Source organism: Benincasa hispida, chromosome 1, assembly GCF_027475165.1.
Source record: "Benincasa hispida cultivar pf3 chromosome 1, pf3_genome.v1.1, whole genome shotgun sequence".
Taxonomy (NCBI): domain Eukaryota; kingdom Viridiplantae; phylum Streptophyta; class Magnoliopsida; order Cucurbitales; family Cucurbitaceae; genus Benincasa; species Benincasa hispida.
The window spans coordinates 83836892-83852589 of NC_143478.1; the positions used below are offsets into that span (position 1 = coordinate 83836892).

A 15698-nucleotide genomic window follows, 5' to 3' on the forward strand; every position below is an offset into this window, starting at 1 on the left:
CATGAAATATCACACACATTGACTTAAGATTATATCGTTAAATATAATATAAGAGTTGATGAAAATAATCAAGACAATAATGCCTTAAATAGTTCAAAAGCAAAATGAGGAAATTCAAAGGTAATGATTAAGATACAAATTGAAAATTTGGACAAAAGTAAAGAAACAGATTTATAAATATGTCAATCTGAACGTATAGTTGGGAGATGTTTACTATTAAAATAAAAGTTTAAATATTCTTCATTATTGCAAAGAAAATCTAGTCATTCTTATAGATTAAGTTAAAAACATACATTATCTTTTAACCAATGGAAATCTTTTTTGAAAATCATTACAAAGACCTAGCACTATTTTATATAAATAGTTTCCCTTATTATTCTATTTTTGAAAATTCCCTTAATTAGTTGTCATATTTTGCATCCTCTACCACATATTCAAAATTTCTAGTTGTTTCTCTAACAAATTAACATGGGAACAAGGTGAAGAAAAAGATAATAAAAAGAAAGTAAAATGAATTATGTGAAGGGTTTTACAAGCAAGGATAAGGGTTTTGATTGCCATAAGAGAAGCCATGAGCATGAAAGCAAGAAGAAAAAAGTTGTCCTACATTTGGATAGCTTGTGAGATTAATATTGTCAAGCACTATGTTCTTGCATGGCCTGCTTTTGCTGCATCTCAATGTCACTGCACTTGCTGATTTGCTACTACCCCATATGTCTTTGAATGTCACATTGCTTATTTGCACCCTTGAAGATTCCTATATTCCAACAAATAAAAAACAATTATCGATCATCGTATAAAACTGTCACTCACATCGTAACAAAAAAAACATCAATGTAGATAAATGATTACTACATGTTGATTGCATGGAGGAACAGGGCAATATTGTTGATCTATGATGATTGGGTTTTCAACTCCATCCATGAATATATCTTCATAGTAAATGTTGTAAGCATTTCCAATTGAAGGTGTAGCCCATGTTTTAATTCTCACACCATCAGTTGTGTTCTTAAAACTACAATTCTTCACTGTGATCCCCATAACATCCTCTTCTTTCTCATATTTCCCTAAGCTTCCAATGCTAATCCCATGTCCCGGGCCGCAAATGACGTTTGATATGTTGATATTCTTGCTTCCGGACAACATCGAAATGCAGTCGTCACCCGTGCCTATGATTGAGTTTGTGATATCGATGAGATCGGAGTTTCCAATTTTTATTCCATCCGTGTTGGGGCTATCACCAGGAGTGGAGATACGAATGTTGGTGATGCTCATCTTGCTACATCCAAAGATCATGAAATGGTTGTTCTTGCTATTGATTGATCTCAAGTTGTGAACTTTTGAATTTGTAATAAAATCAAATTTCATTGTCTGAGTAAAAGATAGATATTAGTTCATGAATACTATTTAAGCTTTTATACATGGAATTTTAAAAAAATAAATAAATAAAATACCGTGGGAAGAGATTGGCAATTAGGGTTTTTTTTGCACTCATTTCTTGGCCAAGCCGTAGCTCCTTGACCATCCAATGAACCACCTCCACTAACAGTCAACCGATCGACATATCGAAAATTAATCCAACTGTCAGCATAAAGAGACGACATGTCGGTTGGAGCCTTTAGAATGCCCTTTATCACAAAGGCCATTTGCCCTTCACATGGTCCCAAAAAAAGCACTGCTCTCAATTTGAATGTTCCTTTTGGGACATATACCCTTCCCCTCCCCTTCCATTCACATGCATCATTCCATGCCTCTAAAAATGCCTTTAAAAAAAAAACGAAACAATTATCAAACGAAAATATTCTAATTAAAGATTTATAATCAACGAAATGACGAGTCTACTTTAGAATTATCTGTTTTGCCATCTGGGATAGCTCCATAGTTGACAACATTGAAGAATTTGGGTTTGCCAACATGATTATGAGCTTCTAATTCTTTGATGGAAAACAAGAAGAAACCAAACATAAAAACCTTAAAAACACAACATTTCTTCAAATCCATTTTCTTCTGCTTCTTCTTCTCTTGTTCAGAAATGGGATTTCATGATGGCTTTGACTTTTTAAATACAATATGATAGTGATTGTATTAATAATGTTGTTAAAAAATGAAATCAACTTTCATATTTTGTTACCAAGTTTGTACACAATTGTTTTTGGCAAGTTTTTTTCCCCTTCCTCTTACTGTTTTTGGTAATTGGTTTTTTGTTCTGTATTTTTCAATAAAAAAAGTTCCAAAGAAAAAAAATTAATAATAACAGAACGCATAATAAGAAAGAAAAATGAAGGATTTTATCCTTTTTTTTCTTGCCTTCATTATCCAAAGTTGGAAAATGATTTTGTAAATTTGGAAGAAGTTTGGAGAGGGGCTTCAGTTTCTGTGTTTGATTGATTTGGTTCGGAAATTTCGGCAGTGATGATCCTGTGAGGCAGGGTTTATGGTAATCAAGATCATGAACCTTTGGATTGAAGAGGGACCGCTAGGGATTAGAGAATCTGACGGTGTGGATGGACAGTGTAGATGGGAATTGTGTGAGTTTTGTCGTAGTAGATCATTGGGATGGTATAAATCCCGGCCGAAATTATTTCCTATAATTAAGAAAGATTTTATACCATTTACATTGGTTTTTTTTTTTTGGACAAATTGCACGATATACTCTAATGGAAATGGTTACTTGTAACGTTACATCAAAAATATATGTATATATATGATTAGAAAAGTTAAACTATAAGGTTTTATTTTTCTTTTAACAAGCTACTAGAAATAAGGGGTAAGTATGTGCATCGAAATCTCTTTAACACCTTTATCATTCCTCCAAAGTCGTAATAGAATAATATTTTTTTTAAAAAAAGAATAGAGAATATATACAGGGAGAGCTTACAAAATATGGTAGATTTTGTACATCAAAGAGCTATCAACAAGATGATATCATGTCAATTAGATCCTTGAAGTTTGAAGAGTTTTGAAGTTTAAAGAGTTTTAAGAAAAAAATATTTTTTTTCTCTACATTTGAGTGTAATTTCTATTTAGTATTTAAGTTAAAATATTACATTTTTATTATTATGCTTGGGTTTCAAAATGTGGCATTTTTTTACCATTAAATTGAGTTTCAATTTGATTTCTAGGTTTCTTTCGGCTAATGCTCACTTTTATTCATTTATATTAGTTTTGTATCTACTAATTTGAAGGACAACAAATGAGTGTTACCGTCCTTAATTATCCCTTGAAATGCGTGCTAATAAAAATTCAAAACATAAATCTTAGAGATCAAATGAAAATTAAACTCAAAACTTATGGATAAAAATGTTTAAATATTTTGAAGCATATGGACTAAATGAAAACTAATTTCAAAACTTAGAAGTAAAAATGTAACATTTGATGTATTCTCCAATAAGTTTCCTTGTTATTCAAGAAGTTTCTTGGAAGACAATTGGGGTCATTTGATCTTACACTTTGTTCAAGATTAATTTGTGGCCATTAGATCTTACACATTGTCCAAGGCCAATTTGTGACCCTTAGATCTTCCACATTGATCAAGATGAATTTGAAGCCATTAGATGTTCTTGATGGTCAAGTTTCTTTGGGCTATAAATATATCGTGGAGACCCATGATTGTCTAACCATCCCAAAATCTTAATTCAAGTGAGCAAAGTGTGAGACAAAATGGAGAGAGTTTCTTGACTTTGTTTTTCTTCTATGAGAAAGAAAGTTTGTAACTCCTATTTTATGTAGTCGAATTCTTTTATCCTTGCCCCTAGTCTTTACCCTAATTTATTTAGGAGTTTTCAACATAAAATCATCGTTTGTTTATTCTCTCTCTTCTTCTTCTTCTTCATCAACATAATTATTATTCCCAATCTATTTTAGGTGTAGTTTTACTCTATTGGGTCACAATGCTTTTACAATATCTGAAACATAAAAGACCAAAAATGAAAACAATACCAATCAAAACTTAAAGATTAAAAAGGAATTATTTTTCCAAAAATTTATAATAGGTCTTTAAATTTTTCCAATTTTATATCTAAATTAAGTTCTTCAAATAATGTGTCGTTAAAGTTTTGATTTTGTATCTAAATATAGGTTTAAGACTAATTCTAAGTGTTATACAATTAACAAATCTAGTAGACATAGAATTAAATTTTGTATCGTATAGATTTTTCTTTCCATAAGTGTGGAAGGAGAGAAAAAGAAATCGTAAACACTATAAATTTGTTTTAAATTAAGAAAATTAACTTCTAAAAATTATGATATAATTTGTCCATCGTAAATTTTAAGAACTGAAATTCCATGTATGTAAAATTGTCTTTCTATCAAAATTTTCAACTTTGCAAGGTTTGAATATGCTATTGCGTTTCTTTCTACGAGACCTCATACAAATTAGAATATTATCGAACTGTCACAAGAAAAAAGAAATTAGATAGAGATGAAAGGTTTTATGGAAGAGTTAAAGGTACAATGAAACTCTTCTTCTATACATCGAAGATTGAGGTGAAAGACCAAGCAAAGAGATTGTCTTTTGCAAGCAAATGCTACATTTTTGTTTGTGAGGTGATGAACAATATCTCAGGCCATTTTCACACATTTTCAAGTGGACGGAACTAGAAGAGACATGTCTTTGAATAGTCAATCTAATTTAAAATCACATCAAGTAAGTCATGATAAGAACATTATATTTCTCTTATATTATTGAATTTATTTGGGAGTTATCGTATCAAACAAGTGAGATATGACTGCAACGTATACGACATATTAGAATAATTCAAATTTTTTTTTACGTTGGGTAATTATGTCCTAATATACCCATAATTCATGAATTATATATGTTTAGGTTGATAAGTTGTATATTCTAATTATAATAACACTAATAATATATTAAACATTGAATAATTATAAATTTATATTATATATATGTTGGTGAAGTCAATAAGAACTAGTTCTCTCACAAGACTTGGTTTTTTTTTTTCTTTTTAAAAAAGATTTAGATAATTTAAACCGTTCGCAGTCATTCACAATAATGTTTTGAAAATTTAAATTACTATATTCATATGGCCACATTAAGAAAAAATAATAATAATAACAATAATAAAATAGAAGTTTACATGACATGATAAATCAATATAAACATGCCAAATCAACATTTCTAGTAATATATATGTCAAACTACAAGTTTAGTTCTTAAAATTTTCAAAATTGTGATTAATATGTCTCGAGTTTAAAAAGTGTACATAATCTTCGTACTTTTTTGGCCTATGAAATCTTTAAATTTTATAAAATATATAATAGATTTTCAAACTTTCATTTTTGTGTGTTAATTAGACAATTTAAAGATATTTGTACACATTCAAAATTGGTTAAAATATCAATTTGATTCCTATACTTTGAGTTTGTTCAATTTTGGTCCATAATGTATTATCAAATGTTCTATTTTAATATATGTACTTTCAATAAATCTTAAAATTAGTACATACCACTTGTTTATTGTTTATTTTTTTAAAAAAAAATTGTTATATATTCTCATTTTTACTCTCAATTTTGAAAACATATTCACATTTTATATATAGTTATTTTCAAATATAGGAAAATGAGTTAATTTATATACAAATATAGCAAAATATCAGTGCCTATTATTAATAGACATTGATATTTTACTATATTTATAAATAAAATGGCTCATTTTCCTATATTTAAAAGCAACCCTATATTGTATTTTAATTATAATTTGGTTATGTTTATTAAAAAATAATAATATACTAATAATTCTAAAACGTTGTTCTTCATTATCATTTAAGAGTGAGTGTTTGGTGTACTGACATAATGAGTTGAGTTTAAATAAAAACTCAACTCAATGTTTGACCCATCAACTTCACAAATCGGTATTAAATAACTCAACTTCACCAACTTCAACAATGTTTACTATTGAAGTTTGAACATTAATCGATAAACTTCATCTTTCCATCTTTCTCTCTCTCCCTCCCTCCAATTTTCGTAATAACTCCACCCACGGGCCACCGTCGACAATCAATTGGCGACAATTATCATCGATGACATGCTTCGACAACCACCTCGACAAAACCACTGTCGGCAACATACTTTGACAACCACCTCTAGTGCCACCTCAGACAATCATCTCCAGTGACAACCTTCGACGTTTGACTCCACGTAACTAACACTTCCGACAACTGACTTCGACAATCACCTCTGGAATAAAGGTTATCTAAAACATAACAAAACTTGTTAAACACAATGTTACAACAATTCCAAGAATATCAAAGATAAACACAAAAAAAATACAACAAGAACAGAATATAGAGTTTGGTAACCCAACTCGGTGCAATACCACCTAAGTCTTGAGGGCAGTTTGCCCAAGAAAGATAATATTCACTAATAAGAAGTTAAACAATTATAACGTTGTACTTATCTGTAAATAAATAACAGTTACAGTAACACAAATATAGTCTAACTTAGTGTAGAATCACTTAAGCTCTCTTTAAGTGTGAGGCTCTATTTCAATGAAACTTAGGCTCTCCCTAAGTATGAGAATATTAGTGAATAATCACTTAGGCTCCCTCTAAGCATGAGATTCTCTCTCGATGGTTGTTTATCTTTCCACCTTCACTTGAATAATTTAGGGTCTCCTAAGTACGAGAATCCCTTCTCAATATGTGGTAGAATAAATCTCTAACTATCTCTAGTGACCAACTCTATTATCGATCATCTCCAATGACTAACTCTAACGACCAACTCAATTAATCATATACTTAAAAACATAAAAACAAAAAACTTGGTCGATGAAAATGTTTCTAAATAAAAATTTGATATTATTAGTCCATAATGTTTAATAATCATTTTATATAGCATAGTTTTGGTTTCACCCAAGAGGCCTTATACGATTGGTGATCGTTGTTTCCATTGTATACTCATGACCATACCTCTATCTAACTAACGTGGGGGCTTCTATTGCATTTCCAACACCAACATATATGCATAATAAACCATAACCTATAGGATGCCATAAAAAGCCCTAAACTCCTTGATAACCTACTTTTTTTGTGCATTATACTCATACTTTCCATAATTGTAAAAGGATATTATAATTTTATTGTTTGTATGAAATAGAAGTATTTTATCTACCTCGTGCACAATGGTTACATGTAAAGACTATACACATACACGTGATTTAACAACTCAACCATACACCTTAAATATAGATTAAGATTGAACAATTCTACACCTCAAATACAGACTTCCTAACTCCACGGACATATTAACTCTTTACTTTATAACTCAACTCAATGTCCCAACAACCTAGTACAAAATGAACACAATTTTTAAATGGTACATATTTTTGTTCCTTAAGTTTTTCAATTAATTTTTTTGTGGAATTTAATTAATTCATTTGTATATTTCATCTATATTATAGTCAATTAAATAAGCCTTTAAATATTTTAAGAAGATTCGATATAATATACTATGGTAACAATTAATCGATTTTTTAAATTACAAAGTAATATAATAATCAAATCATCTAGAAACAAAATTACTTTTTGTGGCTATTCAAAATCTCTTTTGATTTTAATATCGTATCACAACAAAAAAAATAATAAAATATTTCATCGTTTTAGTTCGGTCAAAATAAATTTCTTTATAAAAAAATTGTCGTGTAAAAAATATTATTATATCGAATTATACTAGACTGTGGACATTTATTGAAAAAGAATAGGGAAAAAAAACAAAAAAAAAAACAAAAATTTACATGAAAAAACTCTAAATTTAGAGAAAAAAAACCATAACTCATCCTAAATAAATCCTAAAAAATTATTACAATTACACATAATTCACTCCTTCAATCTCAATTACATAGAGTAATTTATCAAAATTGTTGTAGTCACTCAAACTTCTTTATCATTGTAATAAAAGAATATCAAAATGAAATTTTAACCGTATTTAGTATACTCAAACTTAAAGTGTATCTAATTGAAACGACTTAAAATCAAAGTCATAGACTTTTTTCATACTTCGTTAAACCTATCCCTTCCTTTCATCTTCATATTCATAAGGTGGGACGACTATTCTTATAACATTTTACCAAATTTCTACGCATTTTAAAGCAACACATCAAAGTCAAGTGTTAAATGTTAAGTATTAAATTAAAACTAACCTTTTGAATTGCAAATATTAAATTAATATTTCCCAACCTAAAAGTCAAAAGTAACCTAATAAATTTTAATATTTTTCCTTTTCGTTATTGAATCATACGGTTACCATATAAGAAAAAAAAAAAGATAAATCTAATTACTTTTTTGCCTTTTTTTTTTTTTTTTTTTTTTTTTGTATACATTCATTTTTCCATGTATCTCTACAAATTTAATGTTTAACCCTTTTTAACAGATGGTGTTTGAATTCTATATTTGAATTAAATAAGTTGTAAAACTAAACATTTACTTAATTAGTTCGATCATAACAAATTTTCATGGATTTAAGATTAAATAGGAACCTTTTTTTAATTGATATAAGATGATTATATTGTGCAATGTTCATTTTTGCACGAAAGACTAAATTGAACGTTTAAATTGAGTGGTTTAGTATATTATAGAAGTAGGAGTGTTATTGTAATATTTAAATTTTGATTTTTAAAAATTATAGGAATTGAATATTTTAATTATACCATCATTACACCTAGAATATTGTTGTTATTATTATGAAATTTTATAATGTTTTCTTTACATCGAAACTATTTAAAAAATGATAGGTTTAAACTTAGAAAATTTTGAAAATTCTGTTTGGTTAAAAATAAACTAAAATATTATTTAAAAAAGAATAAATTAGGGGAAAGAAAAAAAAAATTTGCCATGGAGAATCTGATGTCCGTGGATTTTCCTTTGGGGAATTCCCGAAACTAAGCGAAAAAAAATTTAAAAAAGATAGTAAAAAATAACATAATTAAATTTTCACCTTACAAAATTAGCATTCTTTTTTAAAGTTTTTTTCTTGATCCACCTCGAGTGAGATCGACTTCCGAGATTTAGTTAAAAAAATTAGTCTTTTCTAACTTATCAATAAATTCTCGGACAGATTCATATCGAGATTTTATATAATTTTTATATCTTATTTTTCTTTTTACAAAATTTAATCTTTCCCGAAATTTAAAAATCAAAATGTAATTATCCATCTAAAAATCTAATAGACAAATTCATTTGTAAATTTAAATATTTATATAATTGTGTAAACAGAAATTGACCTGAAGTTAGGTAAGAATTAAATATAATATTCAGTAAGGATAACCAAATTTAGAAAAAATTTGAAAACATATAATAATTGGATAGATTATCTAATATTTGAAGAAAAAAAAAACTAGAATCTCAATGTTTAATCTCTTCGAAATGTTTCGAGAAAGACCTAAAAGAGCCAAAACAATCCATAACTTAGAAAAAGTGAATTATTTAACTCTCTTTGTTGATCTCTCCCGACATCCATCGAAAAAAACTAGTTTAACGAATTTTCAAAAAACGTGCTAATTTTGAAATATGAAAAGTTGAGGGTACTATTTCTGATAATTTTTCCAGATCTACATTTTTGCTTGGTAAAATTAAAGCTTAGTGTCTATTTAATTAAATATTAGACAAAATACATTTATTACTAGAGAAATTAAAGCTTAATGTCTATTTCATTTCGTTCCAAAGATTTAAAAAATATTATACTTTTTTTAATCGAAAGTTTGTTTTAAGTATGAAGTTGAACGGTCCAAGTTGAGGTGATGATATATTATTTTATTTGTTTCTTTTACTTTGATGTGATATAAATTCTTTAATGAGATCATTGTAATGTGACTAATAGCTTTTCACGGTTGGCAATTTATATTCAATGGTCATTTATGGTTGTAGAGATTTTTTTTAAACCACATCTAACGTTTATAATGAGGATACCACATTGATTTGTACTTCATGTCACATTCTTTTTCTAAACTCTAAACTATAAACCTTAAATCCTTTTAAATCTTATTAATTCATCACCTAGTAAATTTTTTAAAATGAAAAGAAATATCAAAAGTTTTTTTTAATGAAAAAAACTACTCATTTGAATAATTTTGACACAAAATTAACCGTAAATAATTTTACCAAAACTTACATAAAAAAAATAAAATAATAATAATAATAAATAATTATTAAGAAAAAAGTTGCAATCTCTTTTGTTTGCGGAATGCTATCAATTTCATACAAAACATATATCAGATAATTTATTATTCATAAATTAAAAAAAAAACAATTTCTTTAACAATTGTGCCAGAAAAAAAAAATATCAAAAGTGTTTTTTTCGTTTTAAAAAAAATTGAATTTAGCACCTATTCAAAATTTAAGATAAAGTTGCAAATAGCAAGTTGCGGTAAGATGAAATGAAAGTTTAAAGTAAAAGTTAATACACAGGTAAATTTTGATTTTTATTCATCTTTTCAAAGTATATATATTTTAGTGAATAGTGAGATTCCAAACACAAACTTTTTAGTTGTTATATTTATATGCCTTGATTTTTCAAAATATATGTTATCATAAATTAAAGTGGAGTATTTATAGAAAATCTTCCGCCTCCTAAACTTTCACAACTATTATTTTATCTTAATCTTTCAAATGTTTGGGTTTTTTTCTCTTGTATATGAGAATCAATAATAAGATTTTGATTAAGATATCTTTTTGGTCCATAGGTTTTGTGTATCGTCTTGAATTTTCATGTAATATCCTTTAAATTATCTTAAAATATTTGTTTGTTATTTTAGATAAATTGGGTGTATTCAATATCTTGCAAAGGAGGTGCTACGCAATCGGAAGATAGCTTTGGTAAAAGTTTTATGGCAGAACTATTAGTTTAAAGAAGCAACATGGGAACTAGAGGACGAGATGAGATCACAATATCCCAAGCTCTTTCAGGATTAAAACTTTTGAGAACGAAAGTTTCTTAGGGAGGAAAGAATGTGTAATTTTCTTTAAATTAGCTTGAAATATTTGGGCATTATTTTGGATAAAGTAGGGCTAAAAATTTAATTTGAAGGCAAGATAATTAATTTAAAAGATATTTGTAAAGAATTGAAATTTTAATTCAATTTAAGGAAAATTTTAATTGATTTAATTAGGAGAAATTGTGGTTTTAAATTTTTGTTCCCATTTAATTTCGAAGTTTTGATCCAAAATTGAATTAACGAGTTAAAAGATTAAGAAATTTGGAGATTCAGATTCTTGAATGAGTGTGTGCATGTGTATGCGTGCGTGCGTTCATGACAGAGCCATATGGGGATAGGAAAAATCGCTTCTGCACAATCTAGGTTATTTTAAAGTTATTTGAATGTTTTGAACTAGCTCTTAATGTTGGACAGAAAATCTTATTTCATTGTTTTGATTGATTTCTTAATTTTAGGGTACATCGAAAAAATGTTTTGTTTATTGTTTATTTTATATATATATATATATAAATTGATTTCAGATTGTCATCCTTGTTTTAATAAATTTTTCTTTAGTGGTCAAAATGTTTTAGATGTGTTCTTATGAAGTGTCGACCATTGTTATAGATCTCAAAATGTTGGGTCATTATAACTGGTATTAGAGCCAAAGTTTTAGGTTCTATAAACTGACTTACGACGTAAGTCTAGATTATATGTCCCTTATGGCTGCTACGGATCCTTCGTCCTTGTCAGGTATGTTTCTAATTAAGATGTTCTAAAAGAATTGAAGTGCATGACCTTGCCTATTTTCTTTAAATGTGGTATTAGACTATTTTCTTCAACTGATATTTTAAAAAAGGTTGACTGTGAATGATAGGGAATTTCGTCACCTTGAAGTGCAAGAAGGGGTGGTCGTGGAGGTAGAACTGGTGGAAGGGATGAACGTCACCCACTTATTGAAAATGTTGCAGAGAATGAGGAACAAACACCAGCACACCCACCTCCTGATGCACCGTCTGTTGGGTTTTATGCCCTAAAACTCGTAGATAGTAAATGTTATTAATTGACCGTCATTAATAAAGAGTTAGAGATGTTAATTCAATAAATGTTATTATTTGTGTTGATTGTCTATTTTGTCTTAATAGCCCTAAATCCAATAAACTAACATCCAAGGCTGCCTTATGAGTCTTAAACTATATGTGCAAACATGTAGGGATCAATGTTCAAGATACAACCTGAAGGGTCTATAGTATAGGGATAAGACTAGGTACCTTATCCTAGTAACACTATGGATACGACCCACTTTGTATTTGATACAAACACAATGATCGAACGCGTTCATGTAGTTGAAATGCGAGTAGGGGTATTCTATGTAATGAGTTTGTATAAGACTGGACCGCGAAATAGTAACCACTATATGTAACACCATTAACTAGTTAGGTTCATATTTTAATAGGATGATTTAGGCAACTTAGTCTTAATCTTGTGTATATTATGAACTCCTATTCACGAGGGATTATCCTTTGATTTGTATGAGTGAGGGTGACCAGTTTGCCAACCCAATATGCCTACTATTTTGGGGACAAAACCAAGTGGAGAGCTGGGAACATAATAATACAAGATGGAATTCACTCTTTCCCGTATGAAGAGTAAGTAGATGATTGTTTCTTAAGTGGTGTCTCCAGGACTTGAACAAAGGGCCCTACCCCTCTCATTGGCCCGAGAGAGATTTCTATTTATTCGTTGTACTATAAACAGGTTGTTCATTAGAGGAGCACTAGTACTTAAGAAATCAGAGGTAACCTAAGGGTAAAATGGAATATAACCCAGTTGGAGTTAAAAACACTCGTGAAGGACTGACTTGCTATTATTGGTCTATATCCGTGGATATAGAAATATATTTGTAGTGAGAAGAGTGCAACTGTGAGTTTTTAGTGAAGTGTACTCACAATTAACAAATATTGATTAACTTGGTTAATGAGTTTAGCCAATTAATCTAATATTTTTGGAGCTTTTGATCTACAGGTCCACCAGGTCCCCTTGTTAGCTCACTAGAGGATATTTAAGAGAAATGATTTGAATTGTTCAAATTAATTTGAGGAAACCATATATTAATATGATTAATATATAATTGATTATGGATATGATCTATAATTCAAATTGAATTAGAAAATAATATTTGAATAAGATTCAAATTAATTAATTCAAGTGAATTAGATTCACAAATAATTAATTAATAGAGAGGTATTGCGCATATACATCGATGTTTATGATAATTAAATATATATATGCTAAATTAAATTTAATAGTTATTTAATTAATGTGGAAATTAAATTAAATAAGTGTTATTTAATTAATTGGGCTAATTAATTAAATAAGTGTTGTTGAATGAGAAATTTCATCGAATCACGAGTTGCCACATCATCAATGAAAGCCCGAGCTTATTGGAAAGATTATAAGTTGGATTGGGTCGAGTAATTAAAGTCACTCGGGTCTAATCCAATTTAAACCCACGGTGAAATTTTGGGCTAAATTAAAGATTAAGCTCAAACCTAGTATTTCGTCCCAACAACAAATGGGCCCAAGCCCAACTTTAGCCCAAACCCAATTTTGGCCCAGTAAAGTAATTAGGCCCAAACCCATGTAAGGCCCATGAGAAACCTCTATAAATAGAGACATTATCTCTTCATTTGGGAGGAGGTTGAAGGAATTGAAGGCAAAATCTCTCTGAAGATCCGAAGTCTGAAGCTCCAAGGATCTTAAGAACATAACTCCTCCAAAGCTTTGAATATTAGAAGACACTAAAGCTCTGAAGATCAGAAGACATATCAAAACTCTGAAGATCAAAAGACATCAAAGTTCTGAAAGTTCTGAACACCAAAGTCCTTTGAAGATACAAGCATTCTGACCAAACTTAAAGACTAAAGTCCTTTGAAGATACAAACATTCTAAAGGCTGAAGTCGTTTGGAGATATAAGCATTCTTCCAAGACTTCAACTCCAATATCATCATGCACTTCGCTTCCTTAAATCAAGCGTACGCATTCGACTGAGAGAGAATCAGGGGATCAAGTACTAGAGATCGAATCACATCGCATCAAATCAACATCAACATCAAACCAACTCAAGTTCAACTCCACGAAACAAGTTTCTCCGGAAACCTCGTCCAAACACTAATCCTCTAAGAAGATCAATAAGCCCAAAGGCCGATCATTAGGAAGATCATCAAGCCCAAAGACCGATCGTCTAAGAAGATCAATAAGCCCAAAGGCCGATCGTCCAAGAAGATCATCAAGCCCAAATGCTGATCGTCCAAGAAGATCATCAAGCCCAAAGAACGATTGTCCAAGAAGATCAACAAGCGCAAAGGCTGATCGTCCAAGAAGATCAACAAGTCCAAAGGCCGATCATCCAAGAAGATCAACAAGCCCAAAGGCCGATCGTCCAAGAAGATCAACAAGCCCAAAGGCCGATCGTCTAGGAAGATCATCAAACCCAAAGGCCGATTGTCCAAGAAGATCATCAAGCCTAAAGGCCGATCGCCCAAGAAGATCATCAAGCCCAAAGACCAATCACCCAAGAAGATCATCAAGCCCAAAGACTGATCGTTCAAGAAAATCATTAAGCCTAAAGGTCGATCGTCTAAGAAGATCAACAAGCCTAAAGGCCGATCGTTCAAGAAGATCATCAAGCCCAAAGGCTGATCATCCAAGAAGATCAATAAGCCTAAAGGCTGAGAAGATTAACCAGCTTAAAGATTATAGTTTATTTTGAAAGCATCAAAATATTATGTATAGAGATTGTACTCACTTTCCACAAAATTAATACAAATACAAAGTTCAAGTTCCACGAAATAAATTTCTCTTGAAATCTCGTGCGAACAAATTGGCACGCCCAATGGGACCTCTCTACCTTTCGTCTCTCTTTCGTCATCCAAATCAACAAATCTACATATGGTACTAAAGAAAGTTGCATCCAAAGCTACCATCGCAAGAAATACTTACATAAGCTCTGTCATCATAGAGAAAATTTGGGAGCAACTAATGGAATCTCCTAAAGGCGGGATCGCCATAAAAGAAAATCCCTTGTTCGACAACTATGCTTCTACTACTGATCCATCAGATAAAGAATCACACTTTGATGTAGTATCTGTCATGGTGACTGACGTAGCGGTTGAGTCAGCCATGGCAGAGATGGAGAGAAAGATAAATCTCCTCATGAAAGCTGTAGAAAGCGAGATCATGAAATCGCTACTTTAAGAGATTAAATAAAGGCTCGAGAAGCTGCTGAGTTGAGTCAATCTCCAGCTACAAAAGTCAATGATAAAGAAAAAACTGTCTTGCAAGAAAGTTAGCCACCACAATCCACCTGGGTTGCCTCTCTGTCAATTCAACAGCTCCAGAATATGATCACAAACTCCATAAGAGCTCAGTACGGAGGACCGTTGCAAACTTCTTTTTTGTACTCCAAGTCGTACACCAAAATAATCGATATCCTGAGAATGTCAGTTGGGTATCAACCTCTAAAGTTCCAATAGTTCGATGGAAAGGGTAATCCAAAAGAATGCTCACTTCATTGAAACCTGCAAAAATGCAAGAACCAGAGAAAACCAGCTAGTCAAATAGTTCATCCATACCTTTAAAAGAAACGCTTTTGATTGGTATACTGATCTAGAGTTGTAAGTAATTGACAGATGGGAACAGTTGGAAAGAGAGTTCCTCAACTGCTTCTACAACACAAGGCGCATCGTTAACATGATGGAGTTGAGGAACACA

The 15698-nt window shown here is 30.3% G+C and overlaps 1 protein-coding gene across 1 annotated transcript; it reads right to left on the bottom strand.

Moving 5' to 3' along the window:
* Positions 1 to 516: 516 nt before the first annotated feature.
* Positions 517 to 2008, bottom strand: LOC120070290 (exopolygalacturonase-like). The gene is made up of 4 exons (XM_039022209.2): positions 1843 to 2008; positions 1455 to 1763; positions 856 to 1371; positions 517 to 757 (listed from the first exon to the last, which is right to left on the bottom strand). The coding sequence occupies exons 1-4, from the start codon at positions 1999 to 2001 to the stop codon at positions 530 to 532; spliced, it is 1212 nt and encodes a 403-aa protein (XP_038878137.2). The 5' UTR covers positions 2002 to 2008; the 3' UTR covers positions 517 to 529.
* Positions 2009 to 15698: the final 13690 nt, after the last annotated feature.